The sequence below is a fragment of the Pelodiscus sinensis genome, chromosome 13 (assembly GCF_049634645.1).
Source record: "Pelodiscus sinensis isolate JC-2024 chromosome 13, ASM4963464v1, whole genome shotgun sequence".
Taxonomy (NCBI): Eukaryota; Metazoa; Chordata; order Testudines; family Trionychidae; genus Pelodiscus; species Pelodiscus sinensis.
The window spans coordinates 22,521-44,804 of record NC_134723.1 but is presented as its reverse complement, the minus strand read 5'-3'; the positions used below and the strand labels follow the sequence as shown (position 1 = coordinate 44,804).

The 22,284-nt window shown below is 43.6% G+C and overlaps 1 protein-coding gene across 4 annotated transcripts in view; it reads left to right on the top strand.

The window, feature by feature from the left end:
- LOC102447375 (SLAIN motif-containing protein-like) overlaps positions 1-22,284 on the top strand; it is a 70,322-nt gene that overhangs the window by 31,833 nt on the left and 16,205 nt on the right. For all 4 annotated transcript variants that reach the window (XM_075941207.1, XM_075941208.1, XM_075941206.1 and 1 more), the window contains 4 exons: positions 12,721-12,861; positions 19,497-19,811; positions 20,040-20,177; positions 20,383-20,704. In XM_075941207.1, the coding sequence (XP_075797322.1) occupies positions 12,721-12,861; positions 19,497-19,811; positions 20,040-20,177; positions 20,383-20,704 (916 nt within the window). The remainder of the gene's footprint in view (positions 1-12,720; positions 12,862-19,496; positions 19,812-20,039; positions 20,178-20,382; positions 20,705-22,284) is intronic.

The window sequence follows — 22,284 nt, the reverse complement described above, 5'->3', positions numbered from 1 at the left end:
GATGCAGCCCATGCCTAGTTTGCTGTTGCAGCAATGCTCTTTGGTTTCCTATCAAAACAATTTCTTTTGCTTAATTTTTGTGCAGACTTACTGCATCCTCATTTGCATGTTAAAAAAATTGCATGCCTAACATGGTGGACTGTTTGAGTCCCCTGCTGGCCCCACACTCGCAGAGGTGCTTTGCTTTTGAAATGTAGTATGAGCTCTGCTCTTACTACTTTTCAAAGGCGGAAGTGCCGTCACACTGCGTCCCTGCTCCGTCTCCCCACAGAGACCATGCTGAGGGGAACCAGCTTTTAAGCCAGCTACCCCCAGCACTGGATCCTGCTCTTCTCCCGCCCCCTTCCCCCCCCCCCCCCCGGTTTTTGCCCCTCTCTGATAGAGGCGGCTGGGGGAGAAAGAAGGGCGAGGTGACTAGCCAAGTCACTAGTTGACTCTCCGATAAGCATTTGCTTATCGAATAGTCCACTAGGCGCTTACATCCCTGTGCCAAATATAAAGCACTAATTAATGAGAAGCCTGAATTGTCCACTCTTGCAGTGATTGATGCGTAGAACTTTGTATTGCTGTTTATACTGCACTTTTTCTGTGTGTCCCTACCTACGCCTACAGTTATGTAAAACTTATAACTTTACATGAGCACTAACATATCTTTAATGGATGTTGTCAACTAACATAAGCCTGCCTTTTTTAATTTCTAAGAAATAAAACTTCCCAATTATCTGACACCTCTATCATGAACACTAAAATATTGAAAATTGTATTGTGTTAAAGTGACCAGTAGATGTTTTATTGTCAAAAACAAGTGCTTGATTTTTAAAATAGCATAAATGGATTAACTTAAAAATAAACTTTTTAAAAATAAACTTCAAATTTTAATGTAAATTTTAGACTGACACGCCTCCTAAAATTTAAATAAACTAAACAAGCACTATTTGAAAGTGACACCTACACATGCTGATTGGAAGTAGTAATCGGCAAATAACATTTTTGTCACTTTTGTTTCAAAAGAACCAACAGTTTTTGAAGATAATGTCTTCCTCGAACTTGTGTGATGTACAATGAAGCATGCTACACTAAATTTTGAAAACAAATCTCATATTTTTATATGTAGCACTTGTGTTGTGGTTTTAAAAAAAAAGTTACATCACACTCAGCTAATTTAGTAGGACAGAGGGATGTTAAATACCAATTAACTGCATAGTCAAGTAACCTCATGAATTCTTATTGGTTACTCGACTATTCTGTAGTCACCAGGGGTGAAGTCAGCAGCCAGTGCTCTCTGGTCCCGGCCCCAAGGAGCCCCCTTCCACTCCATGCTGCTGCCTCTTTATCAGAGGCAGCAGTATGGGGTATTAGACAGGAGCGGGTCTGTGAGGGGATCCAGTTCAGACCCCCCTCATGGACTGGCTGCATGTCGCTCTGTGCTGTTGCCTCTGATACAGAGGCAGTAGCGTGGGGTGGCAGCAGCCCCTGTCCACGGGGGGGTCTGAACTCACCTGACCACCTGGCTCCTAATACACTTTAAATGCAGAGCCACAGTGGGGGTAGGTCCCAGATCCAGCACAAGTTGGGACTGAGCTGGGCTGCTGGCCAGCCTGCTAAAAAATTTACTGGGGAGGGGCGGAAATGCGTGTAGTCTATAGTATTAACCGATAAGCTTTTGCTTATCGGTGAATCAACTATACTATTACATTCCTAGTAGGACAGTCAGAAATTATTCTTTCTTGCTATTTTCTTCCTTCGTATTTGCATAAATGTTTGCAAGATTTACTCACTTTTTGGAACACATTTACTAGCATGCTTAAAAATAAATATTTGTAGAATTGTTGGATAGGGTGGAGAATTTATAAGGTGGGTAGTGGTGTTTAGTGTTGTTAAAAATAGTCAGTGGTAATTTGACCAGACGAGTGTTTTTAAACTGTGACGTATTTATTGTGATAAACACTTCTAACAATATATCTTCAACGACTGCTGTAGCGACCTATTAGTATTAGAATTAATAGTTTGGGAAATGATTTTTTTGTTCCAGAAAACCCTTCACATGTTTCTGGAGAAATGGGTTCTTAATTGTACAATAAGATCTGTATCTGATAACTTGCTGTAGTCTCAGGTGTGCAAGGACTACGGGAATCCTATATCCAAGGGCAATTCACATTTTTCCTGCCTTGTGAGTACTATCAAACAGATAGGCCTTGCACTAAAAAAGAAAGGGGACCACCACCTGAGACTCCTACTCACGGAGGCAGCTCTGCATCCTCAAACTATATGGAGTTGATGCTAGCTCTGAAGGTGAGCAGTTCCCTGACCTCGGTATAGGATGCCCGGGTGCCATATAAGGAGGCCCCAAAGGACCACTGGCACTACTCCAGACAGCCTTGCAAGACCTCCTCTTTGACTGCTCTGGGCTATTCACAGAGAATGCAGATTATTACTAGAACAGCCTGAGGGACTCTAGGTGACTCTCAGCTCCCTGGGGATCCATACCCCTGCATCCCAGTAAATCCTTTAGACTGCAGGTCCATGTCCGCTTCTGTTCTGGCCAACACAGACAGGACTTGTCCAGCTACGGAGGCTAGAATCAGAAGTCACGCCAGCCGCATTCCAACTCAAGACAAAACTAGGGCCAGGGAGGCCTTAAGCAACTCCTGGACTCAAAACCCAACTTTTAAGGGTGTGCTCAAGGACAGAACATCATTCCCCTCCACCCCCCTTCCCCATCCTTCATCAGAGACCCTTCTCATGCAGGAGGTGAATGCATGCCTACCTCTGGGCACTGTAGAGGAGGTTCCCAAGGAGTTCATGGGCAAAGGATTTTACTCCCAATATTTGCTTATTCCCAAGGCCAAGGGTGAGCTCAAGCCCATTCTGGATCTAGGAAACCTAAACACCTTTATTAGGAGTCTCAAGTTTCGCATGGTCTCTCTAGCTGCCATCATACCCTCCTTGAACCGTGGATTTGAAGGACACGTACTTCCATGTTTCTATCATTCCATCTCGCAGGCAGTTTCTCAGGTTTCTTGTCAAAGACTGCTACTATCACGGTGGTCTTTCCATGGCTCCCTGGGTATTCACAAAATTCATGGTGGCCTTCCTCAGGAAGCAAGGGGTTCACGTTTGCCCATATCTGGCTGATTAGGGGCAGGTTCTGGGACCAGCAGAAGTAGTACCTGTCAATTGTAGGACCCATGATAATGAAGCTAATTAAGTGGGCTGGATGTGTCCCTTTCATAGCTTTTGATGTGAAAATGCAGGTGTCAAAAGCAGGGGAAATTGGCTTTGTAATAAGCCAACTAGTAAATGTCTTTATTCAAGCCTAGGGTAACAATATAAAATTTGTAGATGAATTCCAGTTCTGCAGTCTTGCTCTGTAATTGGGTGGTGAAATTCCTTTGTAGAAGAATGGCTACTTTAAATCCATGAGTGAGTGACTGGGTAGGTTAAAATATTCCTCTACAGGCTTAGGTTACCATTCCTGATGTCTGATTTGTGTCCATTTATCCTTTGTCATAGAGACTGTCTGATTTGTAGAGACTGTCATAGAGATGTGGCAGAGGGGCATTGCTGGCACTTGATGGCATATATCACATTAGAGGACTTGCAATTGTATGAGCCCCTGATGTTGTGGCTTATATGGCTAGGTCCTGTAGTGGTGTAACTTGTAGAGATATCTTTACCTCTAAGGTGCCATAGGACTACTCATTGTTTTTGTAGCGATATGTGGGCAGAATTGGCAACAGGGTTTGTTGTGCAGATAGGTTTCTGGGTGAGTGTATATAAGGTGTAGTGTATGGCTGTTGGAAAGTATTTGTTTTAGATTGGGGGGTTGTCTGTAGGTGAGGATTGGCCTGTGTCCCAAGGCATATGAGAGTGAGAGAGGCTACAAATGGTGTATCAGAAGCCTCATGATAGACTTGTAATTGGATTTTCACTTGTCTGGCAATAGTTTGAGTTCAGGACCCATGGTTTTGTTTTCCCCATTACAGCTAATGATCTCTAATCCCTAACTCTGAGCAGGAAGCTGCACTCTTCACCCCACTTTAGATGGCGGTGATGCCAATTTCTGTAACGCAGGCATAGAATCTTGCAAATGTGTATTTGCAATTTTTAAGGCTCTTCTCTTTTGCTGGTTTTCTTCCTCAGTCCAAACCATTATATAGGGACAAAATACAGGACTATGTACCCTTTTGGTATATGTGGTTGTGACTATTTTCTTCCACTATTTGATCTGAGGAAGTGGGTCTGGCCCACGAAAGCTCATCATCTAATAAACCATCTTGTTAGTCTTTAAAGTGCTACATAGTCCTGTATTTTGTTTCAGCTACACCAGACTAAGATGGCTACATTTCTACCACTATACAGGGACAGGTATTGTTAGTTTGGAATTCGTTTCTCTCTCTTTTCAGCCCTAAAATAACCACATAAGTAATAATGAGGAGTTCTGTGACACCTTAAAGATTAACAGATTTTTTGGGGGCATAAGCTTTCATAAGTAAAAACCACTTTGTCAGATGCCCAAAAAAATCAGTTAGTCTTTAAGGTGCCACAAGATTCCTTGTTGTTTTTGCAGATACAGACTAACATGGCTACCCCTCTGAAGCTTGTACAAGTAATGGGATCTATATCCCATCTATATCTCTGTATTCTATCACTTGGTTGTTTCTTGTGCATACCATGGTAATTTGTCGTGTGAATTAGTAAGGAGGCAAGCAACTGCCATGTGGATATCTTCACGTACCTTTGGATTCCTTCACTCCTCAAAAAAAAATTTTCTGGTGACACTTTTTTCAAGTGAAGTAACTGAAAAGTATTTAGTGCTATATTTATCCAGTTTTTATTAAATGAAAAAAGAGGCTGGAGATACGCTAATTAAGCTGCTAGGTTAATAAAGTGAGATAAGAGGCTAATCTTTAGCAGTTATAACTGCTGCTAAGCAGGAAGAGAAAATGGAAGGGAAGAAGGGCCAGAGTACAAAAAAAATTCTGTGTTGGATTGACTGCCATTTGTCTAAAATCAGAGGATGAATACTGGTGTAATCTGTTTACCAAAAACACCTGTTAGGTAAAGAAAATGTCTTTTGCCAGCAAATATATTCCAATAAACTACTCTGTATTCGTGTATCATATTCTGTTGTAAACTTTTGGAATATCTCATAAATGTACAGGAGGCCCCCAACTTGCGACACGAGTGGTTCCTGGGGAAGTGTTGCAAGTCGGGGGTGTCATAACTCGAACCCTCATTTACAATAGGCACCGTGCGCCATCGTAAATGCGGGCCGAGGACGTAAGTTGGGGGTTTTCGGCCCCTTGCGCACTTACAAAAATGGTTGTAAGTGCGAGGTGTTGGAACTCGGGCGGTCGCAAAAAGGGCCTCCTGTAGTATGGGAAAATACTGACTTTCCAAACTTGCATCATTAAACAAATATTATACAATCTTTCAAATTTCAAAAGTGTGAAGGCTTTCATTTTAACGAAAATTATGTATTTTTTTTCATTCATGTATGTGCCTGTTGTAGAAACTTTTCTCTTTAATCAGAGTAAGAACTTGTAAATTTTCATTATTTATATTACAGTTATGTGAAAGTGCCAATCCAAGGTTTCATTGTACAAATAGATAACAGGACAGTCCCTTCCCTAAAGAGTTTCACAGTTTTAGTTTGACAAGACAGAAAAGGTGGTTGAAACAGAAAAACAGAGGATGGAGATAGCAAGTACCTAGGATAAAGACTACCATTGCATAATGATATTATGTGATCCGCTTGTCTCACGTGGAACTGTTGTAACTCTTAATTTGAATTGTACAGGAGGGATTTTTGCCTTCCATTGGGTGACTAAGGTTAAACTGAATGACTTTTCATTCAATCAGCAAATCTGAGAGATTCAGATATTAGCATTCCTATGGCAAGATATAAATGCCATAAGAAGTTCTAGGATTTCATATTGAGCCATTAGCACTACCTTTCTCTAAAAAGTCCAAAAACAGTAAATACTGAAAGAGATCTTCTGATAACTGTTTCTGGTTTCAATTCTGTAATAAACAATGAGTATTTGTTTTCCTCTTTATGAGAGGGACACAAAGCAATAGGCCAGTCTCTACTTCATAAAATTTATAGATACATGTGGAATACTCTTCTACTACTAGTAGGCTACATCTACACTGCATGATTTTCCGCAAATGCTTTTAACGGAAAAGTTTTCCGTTAAAAGCATTTGCGGAAAAGAGCGTCTAGATAGGCATGGACGCTTTTCCCCAAAAGCACTTTTTGTGGAAAAGCGTCCATGCCAATCTAGATGTGCTTTTCCGCAAAAAAGCCCTGATTGCCATTTTCTCAATTGGGGCTTTTTTGCGGAAAACAAATCTGAGCTGTCTACACTGGCCCTTTTGCGCAAAAGGACTTTTGCCTGAACGGGAGCAGCATAGTATTTCTGCAGGAAGCACTGATCTCTTGCAGTAGGAAGTCAGTGCTTTTGAGGAAATTCAAGCTGCCAGTGTAGACAGCTGGCTAGTTTTTTCCAGAAAAGCGGCTGATTTTCCGGAAAAACTGGCCAGTCTAGACACAGCCCTAGTGTCCCTGTGGGTGCTCCTCTGTTGGGTGTTGGGTCATCCTGGCGCTGCAGATTGGAGTTTTCATGAGCAGTGGGTCAGCAGGACCGCACATACGCAGCATGCGCCTCGCGCTATTTGCACCTTTTAATCTCTCATGCGGTCCAGCTCCCGCCAGTTCCTTCTTCACCACCCCAAGTTGCAGACGGTGCAAGACGGCTCTAGTCAGAGAAGGGACTTTAGTTTTAGAATAAGGGTGTGTGTTTGTTTGTTTGTTTGTTTGTTTGTTTGTTTGTTTGTTTTTCTGTATGGTTCAGTCAGATTTTCAATTGTTGGTCATAGTTACAGTTCTGTTTCATTTGTTTAAAAAAAAAAACACACAGGATTTTCTGTGTTAACTGTTTCCTTCCCGCTCCCCTTCCCAAAAAAAAAGAAGAAAGGGAAGGAATAATAATAATAATAACAGAAAAGAGAATGAATAACCAAAGACTGGAAAAGTAAGTCAGAGACTGCTTATCCGTTTATCTACTCTGCAGTGACAGGCTCTCTAACCATGCCCAGTTTGCTGGGATTTAAGAACTGCACCACATGTTGGGACCCTATGCCAGTTTCTGATGGTCATGGAGACTGCATAAAATGTTTGGGCGAATCCCATATGCCTCAAAAGTGCGCGCACAGTGCAAAACTCATGGTGAGAGCATGGCACAATAGAGAGATGTTTTTATTCGACAGAGCCTTGCAGCTCAGAATCAGACTCGCAGAGAAAAGAATAACGCAGAGCTGCTTCTTCTACAGTGGCTTCTTCTACAGTGCTCATAAAAGGGCGTCACTGGCCCGTTTCCTACCACTGACCTACACAACTAGACTAGGCAATGGGGAGAAGCTGAGAACACCTGGTGCTGCTAAGTCATGGCTTAATGTGGTCTCTCAGCCGACAACTCGGCACGGAATATCTGCGGAACTGGTAGCTTCGGCACCAGCAAGATGCTTGGCACCCCAAGCAGTGCAGACAGCGGCACCAACTCATGGCTTGCAGACAGCGGCACTAACCCAAATGGTACAGACACCGGCACCGACATTGAGGCATGATTTAGCCTGGCACTGGAGGAGACTGTTAGCCCCGCAGAATGGAAAAGGGAATTCCTATATCCCACAGAACACAGGATCCTAGCCCAGAGCCTCTCACCTTTTCACCTGCTCCTTCATTACTGTCATTTTTCTATGGTCACTGCAGATGCAGAGGCCCATTCTTGCACATGACACACATTACAGACCGGGAGCCAATCTCTCTCCTGAGCCACAACCATACTGAAGATACAGTTCCTTATCCTCAAGGAGTTCCATCAGATTATTCCACTCTCCAACTCTCTTGCCTCCTACATACCATCATGAATGCGGATTGAGTGTTTGCGTACCACAATATCACTCTCCTGATAGATGGGAATATCCATAACACAGGCACTCACATCACTGTGGCTACTCATCTCATTGGTCATCACAATATCACTACCAACGACAGATATATCATCCATCCTGCTGCCTGGAACATCTGCGCGCACATGGATATTCACTGTCTCTGGCACCGCACAGACCGGAGCCTACAACATCCTCTTCAAACCCCCAACCAATACATCAGCACTCTGAACCCGAGGAGGGACAGATTTCTGAGACAGAGGAACTGCAACTTGATGTTTTGCCAACAGATCAGTCATAGTCTTCTCCCAATGAGGTGGTTATTCCCGGTGACCAGTTGCCACCTGATGACCTGCAACAGTTTCAGGAACTTTTTAAGAGAGTGGCTGCCAGCCGAGAGATACATCTTACCGAGGTCCAAGACAAACAACACGGACTCCTTAAAAATCTCCAACTGTCTCAACACACAAAAATAGCAATCCCTATAGATGAGGCTATTATAGAGACTGTGGCCGAGATCTGGCAGACTCCCACATCAATAACTTCAACCAATAGGCAGGCAGAAAAGAAGTACTTTGTCCCATCCAAAGACGCAGAATTTCTCTTTTCCCACCCACAACCTAATTTGTTAGTGGTAGATGCAGCTCAGCAGAGGTCAAAACTTCTGCAACACAAGAATAATTCTATGGGTAAGGATAGTAAGCGCCTTGACATCTTTGGGCGTAAGATGTACTCATCATCGACCCTTCTCTTTAAAATAGCTAATTGTGAAGCGTTGCTTTTCAACCATAATTTCGATAATTATACTAAACTTGCCTCCTTATCTATACTGAAATCAATAGTACAAGAGGGCTGTGCTTAATTGGGAACCTCTCTCCAAATAGCCTTGGATATGGACGACACAGCAGCCTGCGCTTTGGCAACTTCCGTGGTCATGAAAAGGGTTTCCTGGCTTCAGACTGCTGCAGTTCCTTGTGAACAGCAGACAAAAGTGGAAGACCTCCCTTTTGATAAAAACAAATTATTTTCAGGAAAGACAGATGAGGCCTTACGTTCCAGTAAGGATTCAAGAACCACCCTTCGTACCTTGGGTATGTATACCCCACTGTACCGATGCAGACGATACACGCCATACCAATGGCACCGAGACTTTTCATACTCTAGATACCAACAACGGGGATTTGATCGACCCAGACCAAGGCAACGGCTGCAGAGGCGATGACCTCAGAACAACTGTAACCAGACTCAGCAGACAAGCAAACAGCAAGTTTGACTTCCAGGTTGAGGATTTGCAAGACTTCCCCCTGTAGGATCACCATGATTGAGCTACCCCAATCTTTCATCATTGGCTGAGACCATTTTACCACCGCTGGGCTGCCATCACATCAGATCGCTGGGTCCTAGAAATTGTGTCATCAGGCTACACCATACCCTTCCTAACACTATGTCCCACCTCCCCACCATCCCTGTCCCTCTTCAGGGACCCTTCTCACGAGAATCTGCTCAAAAAGGAGGTCCTCCATCTCTTAGACATTGGAGCAGTAGAGAAGGTTCCAGAAGAGTTCAAGGGCAAGGGTTTCTGTTCCCATTACTTTCTCACAACAAAAAAGACAGGTGGCTGGAGACCTATTCTAGACCTTCGCAGACTGAACTGATACCAACAAAAGCAATGATTCCAGATGATGACCCTAGCATCCATTATTCCAGCATTAAATCAGAGAGACTGGTTTGCGGCCCTCGACCTACAAGACACCTACTTTCATGTTACCATACATCCAGCACACAGTTGATTTCAGTGCTTTGTGGTCAGATTGGAACACTAACAGTACCGTGACCTACCTTTTGGTCTGTCATTGGTGCCCAGGGTGTTTTCCAAGACACTTGCAGTTGTGGTGGCATACTTATGTCGACAACCAAATATGATTTTTCCCTACCTAGATGACTGTCTAATAAAAGGGCTAATAGATGCGGACACTCTCCATTTGATATCCATAATCAGATGCACATTCGACCTCTTAGGCCTTAATGAACAAAAATCAATGCTTCTGCCTACAAAAACCTTAGAGTTCATTGGAGCCCACCTAGATTCCACTATGGCAAGGGTGTACGTACCACTTCAGTGATTCAAAGTTATCCAAGACCTCGTATTTACTCTCACAAACAGCCCCAGAGCACCAGTACTTACCTGTCTTCAGCTCATGGGTCATATGGCAGCTACAACTTGTGGTTGCTCATGTGAGGCTTCATTTTTGCTGTCTTCAACTCTAGCTGTCCTCTGTTCACATTCATCAGAAGAGGGATGTACGCTGGCAAGTATCCCTACCTACCAACATTATAATGTCTCTAAAGTGGTGGACCAGTCCAAACAACTTACTTGCAGGAGTCTCATTCCTTCGGGATCAACCTACCATACAGTTTACTGCCGACACCTCCCTCATCAGATGTGGAGGCTATGTGGGAGACATGTCCATCCAAGGTCTATGGATGACCAAGGAATCTATTTTGCATATCAGTCTGTTGGAACTCAGGGCAGTTGCAAATGCATGAAGGCATTTTCTGCCACACATCCAAGGAACCACAGTGAGGATACTTACCCACAATGTCTCCACAATGTATTATAAATCAACAGGGCGGCACGCATTCTCACTCCCTGTGTGTCAAGTCGATTCGACTGGAACTGGGCATCCTCAATGCAGTTACCCTGACAGTTTCCTGCTTATCTGGGGTCAACAACGTGTTAGCGGACTGTCTCAGCAGACAAATAGATCTCTTTACTTTACAAAATGCCACCAATACTGTCCCAGGGCTGGCATAGGCCACGGATCTAGGATGCCTTTCTCCTCCATTGGAGGGGCCCCCTCTTTTATGCCTTTCCTCCTACACCACTCATTCCTCCTACTCCACTCATTCTTGAGAAAATCAACTGAGATGGTGCAATAGTGATTCTCATAGCCCCATCCTGGGCGCAACAAACGTGGTTTCCCTATCTTTATCAGATGTCTCCTCAACTGCCTTATCACCTTCCCACGTATCCCAATCTCCTAACCCAGAACAACAGGACCATAATGCATCCTCAACCCCATACACTACAGTTGATATCCTGGCTCATTGTTGGTTCCAAGAAGGCGAACTCCGCTGTTCAGACAAAGTGAGATGTCCTATTGCATAATAGGAAACAATCCGCTCGGTAGGAATCTGCACCATTTGTGAAGGTAAGTCTATCTTGGTGCTCCGCCAAAGAACTGGATCCATGTACAGCACCCTTACACCTTATTTTAGACTATATCCTACAGTTGAAAGAAACAGGGTTAGCCCTAGTGTCTTTGAAAGTATACTTAGCAGCGATCACTGCGTTCCACAGCTCAGTTGATGGTTCTTCAGTGTTTGCACATCCTACCACCAGGAGGTTCCTCAAACGCTTCTCCAGTCTGTATCCCCCACACAGGTTACCACCACCTGCGTGGAACCTGGGGCTGGTTCTTGACACTCTTAACCCGTGCTCCCTTTGTGCCAACAGCAACCACTCCACTTTCAATGATGATACTCCAAGTTACATTTCTGCTAGCCATCACCTCCCCCCACAGAGTTGGAGAAATAGCAGCCCTAATGGCAGTGCCACCATATATCATTTTCAGCAAGGAAAAAGTCACGCTGAGTCCACATCCATCTTTCATTCCAAAGACTTGCTCAAATTTCCACATAAACGAGCCAATAGTACTTCCATCTTTCTACCCAAAGCCACATGTGAGTGCTCGTGAGGCTTTGCTTCATTCGCTAGATGTGCATCGATCATTTGCCTTCTATTTAGAGAGAACTTGAACCTTTTGCAAAACAGACCATCTACTAATTTCAGTAGTGGAACACTGCAGGGGCCAACCTCTCTCATCACAACGGATATCAAACATTATTGTCACTTGTATTAAAAAGTGCTATGCTATACGGAATAAGCCACTGCAAGAGATGCTAAGAGCTCATTCTATGAGAGCTGTAGCAGCTTTCATGGTCTTCCTTCATGGAGTTCCTCTTAGAGATATTTGTCGAGAAGCCACATGGTACACTAACGATACCTTCATGAAACACTATGCAATTTCTCATAAGTTATCTGCTGACACTGCGGTAGCATCTGCAGTGCTCTCGATTGTCAATAAGCAGTGACTCCATTACCCGCATTCCTTATACTCAGGTACTGCTACACAGTCACCAACAGTGGAGCACCCACGGGGACACTATTTGAAGAAGAGGAAGTTACTCAACCTTGGTGCAGTAACAACAGTTCTTCGAGATGTGTCCCCCTGTGGGTGCTCCACTCCCTGCCCTCCTCCCCGCTTTGGAGACTCTTATTATATCTTGCAGGTACTGGGGCAGACTTGAGGAACTGGCAGGAGCTGGACTGCATGAGAGATCATATGGTGCAAACAGCGCAAGGTGCATGCCGTGCATGCGCGGTCTGGCTGACAGCTGCTCATGAAAACTCTGATCTGCGGCGCCAGAACAACCTGACACTCAACAATGGAGCGCCCACGGGGGGACACATCTCGAAGAACCTTCGTTACTGCACCTAGGTGAGTAACTTCCTCTTCCAACCATTTTTGACTTGTAAATTATTCTTAGCAAATAAGCTGGGCTACCTCAGCTCTGAACTTTATCTCTTTGCGTCTTGATTGGAACTGGAATTAGAATAAAATTATGCAGTTTATCATTGGTTCTGTGTGGGTGTCTAAAGCATTTTATGTTCTGTTTGTCTCCTTTTCTTTTTTCTTGAAGGTTACTTGAGCATGCATTCTGCACTGAGTTCTCAGTCCTCTGTAGACAGTGAGCTTAGTACATCTGATGACTCCATCTCTATGGGATACAAGCTGCAGGACTTGACTGATGTCCAGGTTATGGCACGCCTACAGGAAGAAAGTATGTGACAGCATTTTCCTTTCTATGTTAGTCTTGCAATTGGCATTGTAGGGAAATGCAGATAGATTTCAACTATCCAGACATACATTTACTACATTTTCTTTTATATGTTGCATTTAAATTCTGCAGCTTTAAGATGTCCATCTGAACCTGGGAAATGAGAACATTTTCAATTCATGACATTTAAACATAAAATCTTAATTTTATTTGGGCACAGGGTATCTCTGCACTGAGGTTTAAAACCATATTAGCATTTTTCTAGAGAGCCATGTTTTAAAATTTGCTTGCACCTTTCATGCAATAACATTTCATGTGTAGACCAGAGCCTGAGTCAAAAAGCAGAGTGCCAAATTGAAAGACTGCAATTAAAACTCAGATTTCTAGCTCTGGCCTTATGCTCAATCCACTACACATGTTGCAGAGGGCAAATATACCCATTGCCTCTTGTTTGGATTTTGAGGACCTGAACCAACTCACATGGAAGTCAATAGAAAGATTTCCTTAGGAGTCAATAGCAATTTTTCCATTGACTTCATTAGGAGAGAATTCTATTCATTCCCTTGAATAGAGTTGCAGAGGAGGAGCAAAGTAATGTGTAGCATTTGGGCTATCTAATAATTCAGTTTTTCACTTTCTGTAAATCAGATTGCTGCAAGGTGATGTTTAGGTTCTTATGTAAACCTTCTGGAAAATATTTACTTCCTTTGTATTGTTGTTTTAAAAAGCTAAAACTACTAACAACAAATAATAATTGGAACAGGAGATCAAAAAGCACAAATCAGGGGTCAGAATATGATCCCTTTGCATTGATTAGTATTTGATTCATAGAATCATAGAATACTAGGACTGGAAGGGACCTTGAGAGGTCATCAAGTCATAAGAACATAAGAACGGCCATACTGGGTCAGACCAAAGGTCCATCTAGCCCAGTATCCTGTCTACCGACAGTGGCCAGCACCAGGTGCCCCAGAGAGGGTGGACCGAAGACAATGATCAAGCGATTTATCTCCTGCCATCCCTCTCCAGCCTCTGAAACAGAGGCCAAGGACACCATTTTATCCCCTGGCTAATAGCCTTTTATGGACCTAACCTCCATGAATTTATCCAGCTTCTCTTTAAACTCTATTATAGTCCTAGCCTTCACAGCCTCCTCTGGCAAGGAGTTCCACAGGTTGACAACACGCTGTGTGAAGAAGAACTTCCTTTTATTAGTTTTAAACCTGCTACCCATTAATTTCATTTGGTGTCCTCTAGTTCTTCTATTATGGGAACTAATAAATAACTTTTCTTTATCAGCCCTCTCCACATCACTCATGATTTTATAGACCTCTATCATATCCCCCCTCAGTCTCCTCTTGTCTAAACTGAAAACTCCCAGTCTCTTTAGCCTCTCCTCATATGGGACCCGTTCCAAACCCCTAATCATTTTAGTTGCCCTTTTCTGAACCCTTTCCAAGGCCAAAACATCTTTTTTGAGGTGAGGAGACCACATCTGTACACAGTATTCAAGATGTGGGCGTACCATAGTTTTATACAGGGGCAGTAAGATATTCTGGGTCTTATTTTCTGTCCCTTTCCTAATAATTCCTAGCATCCTATTTGCCTTTTTAACCGCTGCTGCACTCTGTGTGGAAGTTTTCAGAGAACTGTCCACGATAACTCCAAGATCTCTTTCCTGATTTGTCGTAGCCAAATTAGCCCCCTTCATACTGTACGTATAGTTGGGGTTATTTTTCCCGATGTACATTACTTTACACTTATCCACATTAAATTTCATTTGCCATTTTGTTGCCCAATCACTCAGTTTGGTGAGATCTTCTTGGAGTCCCTCACAGTCTGCTTCTGTCTTGACTATCCTAAACAGTTTGGTATCATCTGCCAGTCCAGTCCCCTACCCTCATGGCAGGACCAAATACTGTCTAGACCATCCCTGATAGACATTTATCTAACCTACTCTTTATATATCACCAGAGATGGAGATTCCACAACCTCCCTGGGCAATTTATTCCAGTGTTTGACCACCCTGACAGTTAGGAACTTTTTCCTAATGTCCAACCTAAACCTCCCTTGCTGCAGTTTAAGCCCATTGCTTCTTGTTCTATCCCCAGAGGCCAAGATGAACAAGTTTTCTTCCTCCTCCTTATGACACCCTTTTAGATAGCTGAAAACTGCTATCATGTCCCCCCTCAATCTTCTCTTTTCTAAACTAAACAAACCCAATTCGTTCAGCCTTCCCTCATAGGTCATGTTCTCTAGACCTTTAATCATTCTCGTTGCTCTTCTCTGGATCCTCTCCAATTTCTCCACATCTTTCTTGGAATGCGGTGCCTAGAACTGGACACAATACTCCAACTCTATGCTTGTGAAGGAAGGTGCTCCACAGTGGGATTAAAGGCATCAAAATCTGTCACAAACCTGATGTATCATATATGGTATATCCAGTAGAGATTAAATTATTCCCATTATACAGGGCACTAAGACCTCATTGGAAATGCTCTGTGCAACATGTTTGAGAGATGAATTCAAACTGGAACCAGTGCTGAGAAGTTCTAAAGGATGATCAGCCTAGAGAGAACCAACTTAAGAGAGGAGACTTAAGGACTTTGGCTTGTTTAGCCTAACTAAACAAATGCTATGGGTAGATGATTGCTCTCTGGGTACGTCTACACTTCCTCCCTAGTTCAGACTAGGGATGCAAATGTAGGCGATTGAAATTGCTAATGAAGTGGGGATTTAAATATCCTGTGCTTCATTAGCATGATCTCGCTGGCATGTTACTCCACTCAACAGCTGATTCAAAAGTGAAAGTGCATGCCAGGATGTGTTGGTTCAAACCAAACGCCTTGGTTCGAACTAACATTACTCCTCAAAAAATTTTAAATATTTAAATCCCCGCTTCATTAGCAATTTCGGTTGCCTACATTTGCATCCCTAGTTCGAACTAGGGAGCAAGTGTAGACGTACCCTCTGTAAAAACATCAGAGGGATAAGCATCAGGGAAGAAGTTACTTAGGAATCACTGTTGGCACAAAGAGTGTGAATGTGTACACGGTTAACCCTATGAGCCTGAGCTCATCGATTAACGTGCATGGTTACATGCAGTCCCCTACCCCGCACTTCTGCCTCTGAATCAGAGGCAGCAGCATGGGCAGGGGGAAAAGGCAGACTCCCCACGCATACTGTCTCCTGCAGAGCTGCCTTTCCTCCCCCCCCCCCCCCCAACACTGCTGCCTCTGATACACATTTACCTAAACAAACACATTTTAACATCCCTAATTGGTACCTAGCCAGTTTATGACCATTTGTTTATGTATGAATTAGAGCAGAGTAGGCAAGATACTTCTTGTGAGCTGCATCTGGCCCACAACCAGCCTGCCAGGACCCTCAGTCACGCAGCAGCCATGTGGCTACCTGCTCTGGACAGAGGGGGAGGCTTCATGTGATCTCTCCATCCCCAGCTCAATTCTCAGCTCCTATTGGCCGGAACCAATTGACCAGTAGGAACTGATCCCAGCCAATCTCTTAGTTCCTATTGGCCCAAAACAACCAGTCAATAGGAGCTGAGCCTTTCCTCACACCCAGAGTTGAGAGCCATATGGAAGGAGCTGCCTGCTGTTTTATGCAATCTGGGGCCATAGCAGGCAGAGCCCCATCCGCATTTGGGTGCTGCAGGGTTGCTGACCAGGAGATGTTTAGGTAAGCACCTCCCAGCCAAACCCTGCCTCGGGCACCCCTGCCCCTCCCACAGCCTAACTCCCTCCCCCAAGGTCACCATCCAAACCCTCTGCATCCTCCTATTCCAAGTCAAAATTCACTCCCAGACCGTATACCCTTTCCTACACCCTTCCTCCAGGCCAGAGTCCTCTCCTGCACCCATATACCCCCTCTCAGACCCTGCACCCCAATCCCCTGCCCCAGGTCACAACCCCCTCCTTCACTCAAAAGCCCTCTTAGATCTCACACTGTCTCCTGAGCTCCAGTCCCTTATCCTGTGTGCCCTTCTGCACCCAACTTCCATCCTAGACCCCACACCTCCTTCACAAAAAGTGTGGCCCTTGACCACTTTTCAAAATCTTGGAGTGGCCCCTCACCAAATGTTAGAGGAAGTTAGAGTGGCCCATCCCAGAGTTAGAGGAAGGTTTCTAAGTGTCGGAGGAGTTGAAGTTCTGAAACAGTATCCCCAGAGACACAATGGGTGCCAAAAACTAACTGTTTTCAAGACTGGGTTTGAAACATTTATGGAAAGGATGGTATGAAGAGACTGCTTACAATAGCATGTGGCCCATCAGCAGCGGCTGGAAACAAGTATTTCCAGTGGCCAGGGATGGGACACTAGATGACAAAGAGTTCTGAGTTACTATCATGAATTCTTTACTAGGTGTCTGGATGATGAGGCTCACCTATATGCTCAGCATGTAACTGGTTGCAGTCAGGAAGCAATTTTCCTCCAGATCAGATTGGCAAAGATCCTCAAAGAGGGATTGGCTCTCCTCTGCAGCTAGTGTGAACTACAGTACATGGCAGATTCTGTGTACCTGGAAGTCTTTAAGTCAAGATTTGAGTACTTCAGTAACTCAGCCAGAGGTTATGGGTTTGTTACAGGAGTTTCTGTGGCCTGTGATATGCAGGAGGTCAGACTAGATGATCACAAACATTCCTTCAGGCCTTTAGGTCTGAGTGTAATAACTTAATATTCTTCTTCAAGGAGTGTCCCCCTGGATGCTCCACCTTCAGTGCATCAGCGCCGCTGCGCTCTTGATTGGAGATAGTACCCTGTGGCCAGCTGTGCGTGCAGAGCACCGGCATGTGCAATCTGGAGTGGCTACTGCACATACGCAGCCGGCCACCTCCTCAGTTCCTTCTTAACTGCCATTCCACTAAAAACCTCTCCTCTCTGTGATATGCCTGTCTTGCCCCATTTTAAAAAGTGTACTTACCCATCTTCTTCCCATATACTTACCCATCTTCTTCCCAAAGCCGCATAAGGACAACAGAGGAAACACTCCATACCTTGGATGTCTGCAGAGCATTAGCTTTTTACTTACAGCACACAAATCACTTTCACAAAACACCACGACTGTTTGTTTAATCCGCGGAGAGGTCACAAGGATTACCCATATCAAAAGAAAGAATGTCAAAATGGTTATCTAGCGGCATCCACCTAGCGTACACCTTAGCAGGGAGACAGCCACCACCCTGTGTCAGGGCCCACTCCACAAGGGCTAAAGGCAACTACTGCTGTTTTCCTTCATGGTATACCCACAGAACACATCTGCAAGACCGCCACATGCATGTCCACACACACCTTCACGCAGCATTATGATGCAGACACAAGATTTGGCCACATAATACTCTGTCACAGACTTTCACCTGCCAAAGCTCCCTCCTACATCTACAGCTACTGCTTTGTAATCACCTGAAGGTGGCATACCAATGGGTATACGCCTCGAAGGGACGATTACTCACCAGGTGCAGTAACTGAAGTTCTTGGAGATGGTTGTCCCCGTAGGTGCTCCATCATCCACCCTCCCTCCCCTCTGCTTCAGACTCCAGCACGTCTGGCTCAGAGAAGGAACCGAGGAGGTAGCCTGCTGCGCGTGTTCAGTAGCTGCTCCAGATTGCACACACCACACACGCAGCTGGCCACAGGGCACTAGTATCACAAATCTTTGATCAAGAGCGCAGTGGCACTGATGAACCTGAAGGTGAAGAACTCTAGTTACTGCACCTGGTGAGTAACCTTCCCAAATGCCTGTTTATCATAGTTGTCTTAGAGCTCCAAATTAAAATGTTATTGCAAAAAATATGAAAAGATTTCTCAGTTCAGAAGACTTTTATAGATACTTACAGTGAATGGGGGGAGAGAATGTTGCAAATGAGGATTAGTAATGAAGAGCATACAAATCTTTCCTTGAACCTATTGGAAAATCTGATAGGTACAAAATTACATATGAAAACTAATTTAAATATGCAGTTGAATATGTTGTCTCTTACTTCATGTTAAATATGTACTTAAACTGCTTATTATAAAAATTGCCATCACAACTACATGCTTCTAAGAGAAAGGTAACAGCGTGGAGTGGCATCAGTCTCTGTCTAGGCGGGTCTGAGCTCCCGGACCTGGCGCAAGCCAAAACTGAGCTGGACTGCCTTCCTGCCCGGCTCTTAATATACTTGAAATATCGAGCTGAAATGGGGGTAGGTCGTGGACCCAGCATGAGCCAGAACTAAGCCAGGCTGCCTGCCTGCCTCCTAATACACTTTAAATGCAGAGCCGCAAAAGGGGTAGGTCCTGGACTTGTCGCAAGCCAGGACTGAGCCAGGCTGCTGGCCAGCCTGCTAAACAATTTACTGGCAGAGTGAGGGGGAAAGGGATATGCATGTAGTCTTATAGCATTAGCCTTATAAGCTTTTGCTTATTGGTTAACTATACTATTATGTGTCTCATCTATATCATATTATTTTTCTCTTAGAGCAGTACATTCTAAGTTGTGACTGATTTTCATAAAAATGGTTCCATGTGCAAACCCAAATTAATTAGTGGTCAAAGTAGCACTTGTTAATCCCTACCATCATTTGACAGGGAAATAGTTTGTAATAAACTATTGAGAATCTAACACACGTCACATTTCTAGGTCTGCGCCAGGACTGTGCCTCAAGTTCTGCTTCAGTGTCTCGTCGCAGTTCCAGTGCTTCTCTTCACTCTCTGAGGAGAGGCACCTATAGTGACCAGGAGTTTGATACATACAGTCTGGAGGATGAGGATGATTATGATTGTTCACTATCCTATCATAGTGCTCACAGGTACTCGCCATCTCCTCTCAGCTCTCCCCGTTGCCAGTCCCCTTCTTCAGGTACAGATTATGGCAGGACAACCTCTCGAATTCGACCCCCAAGGAGAGCTGTGCAAAGTCCAATGCAAGACCAGCTAAAATTCACAAATAATGAAGGTATGCTGGCTATAAACTTTATTAATATTATGTATTAAAATAGCTTAGAATTTATTTAGGGAAAGGGTAGCTGTTTCATGGAAACTATTTCTGTAGTCAGTTACATTGCTTGTTTTCTCTGTTATCTTGAATTAAAATGATTGTGTACAGTTTTCTAGGAATAGACTAAATAGTGATGGCAAGTTGATTATTGTACAGTCTACATTCTATTTGAAATTCATATTTCAGAGGAAATGCGCCACAGTATGCCTAATCTGGCTAGGACGAGCCTTCGTTCTCTTGAATCAGTAAGAAGCAGTCGGAGTCTGGAATCGGATCTGCAGGTGCCCAGCAGCCGTCTTTCCAGAATTCAGCAACCATCGACAAGTCAGTTTACTTTATCATTTTACAACTGAAATGACAAAATGATGATATTTTGTTCTTTGTTAAATTTAATTTCCCTGACAGTAGCTGAGGCTTTTAAAAGGCCCAGCATCCTAAAATATTCTTGGTGCTCTATTACTAACTAATTTTTTTCTCTCTCCTCCTGCTTGATTCCCCCCTTCTCCCCCCCCTCCCATTTCACATTTAGGTTTGACTCCCAATAAGCTCAGGTTTTCCTCTAGTGCTGGGCAGTCCTCCTTAACAGTTAGACAGCCAGTGAAAGCAGGGTCATGCACAAGTTCTCTTTTAACACTGAGGCAGCCACTAAAAGCCTCCACTTACAGCACTCCTGCAAGTGGAATCCGAAAGCTACCATCTTCATCTCTCAGTCCAGGATCTTTTAGTAGCAGTTCATCCACTACCAGAAGCAATAGTATCGCCTCTGGAACCAAAAATTCATCTGTTAAAGTACGAACATCTGTTGGAGGAATCTCTACTCCGAAGAGCAAGCTGATACAGCCATCCAAAAGGTAACACATTGAAATGAGCATAAACAATTTAAATGTACCTTTAATTGATTTTGCCAACACTGCTGATGTCATGGTGCTTAAAGTGTTTCAGACTCTAAAATGGTGCTCACCTCAGTTGCATTTTAACAGTACTTATTAAACTCCTCATTTGGGTCAAAATGACTTTAAAAAACAGAAAACATAGCTTGACTTCCAAGTCCCAGACTGAGCTTAGAAAAACTCCCATTTGTAAATTGAAAACAAAATTATCTGAGTGAGAAACACTAATTACAGCTTCTCCTTGAAGCCATTTTAATTTAATTACAGCTGGAATATGTAAGTTGGTCATTAAATACTTATGTCTTGGAGGAAAAAACCCTATATATTTATTGATGAATATAGTGCCTTCGATACTCATCATAGTGCTTTACAGAATTAAGTTCTAATACTTTGAGTGCTTTAAGTAAAAGGCACTACAAAATTGCAAAACACTTAACTGCGAGCAGTAGGGAAAACAGACCCGGTGAGATTAAGTGATTTTTTCCAGGGTCACAAACTCCTTTGAGATAGGAATTGCTTCAAATATCACAAAATACAGTTCTCTGGCAAGGAGAGATTGGTTCAGTAGTTAAGGGACAAGCCTGGCAGTTGAGAAACATTGACTCAATTCCCTGTTCTGTCACAGGTTTCCTGTATAACCTCTCATAAGTCATTAAGTTTGTCACAGTTCACCGTCTTTTAAAATTAGAATGTCTATTTTCTGATTTCCCTGAATGCTTTAACTCACAGGTACATTGTGGGGTGAAAATGGGGGCTCTCAAAGTACCTCAGATAGCTGATGCCAGGTAAGAAGCAAAGGAATATGGTAATTTGAATAAAGGTAATAGCTAGCTTTTGAGTAGGCATATGTACCTGTGCAGGGAAATAAGAATCCCCTCATAGGCTACATCTAGACTGTAGGACTTTTCTAGGATACCGGAGGTATCCCGGAAAAGCAATGCCATGTCCAAGGAATGCGTCCGCTCTTCTGAAAATTTTTTGAAAAAGTGGATGCGCTCTTTTGCCATCCCTGTAAACCTCGTTTTACAAGGAAGAAGAGCTGCATCGAAAGAGCAGGTTTTTCCAAAATTTGGCGCCGTGTAGCTGCACCAAATTTGGAGAGAGCTTCTTTTGACAGAAAAGCAGAAAAAGATACGCAAATTGCGGTTTGCAATTTGCATATCTTTTTCCGACTTACCTGTGTAGTCTAGACATAGCCATACATTTGCAGGTTGGAAAGAAAAGAGTGAAGACCTTGCCTCTGCTCTCATCTTACTGGCCAGCACAGCTGGGCCAGCATGGTGAACCATAATTTTGTTTGTGGCATAGACTATCATATCTATACCCAGCTCCTCCCATGCCTCTAGCAAGGGGGATGCTGAGAGGGAGTTGTCAGAAGTAGTATCGTCCAACACTGCTACTGGAGTAGGACTGCTTATGTGCCACCTATTAATCAGGGCCATGCCAAAAGGCAAAATCTAGTCACACAGTAATAAAAGAATTCAGATAGGTGAACAAATTTCATTTTTAAAGTTGTTCCAAGACACTGGTGTTAACACTAC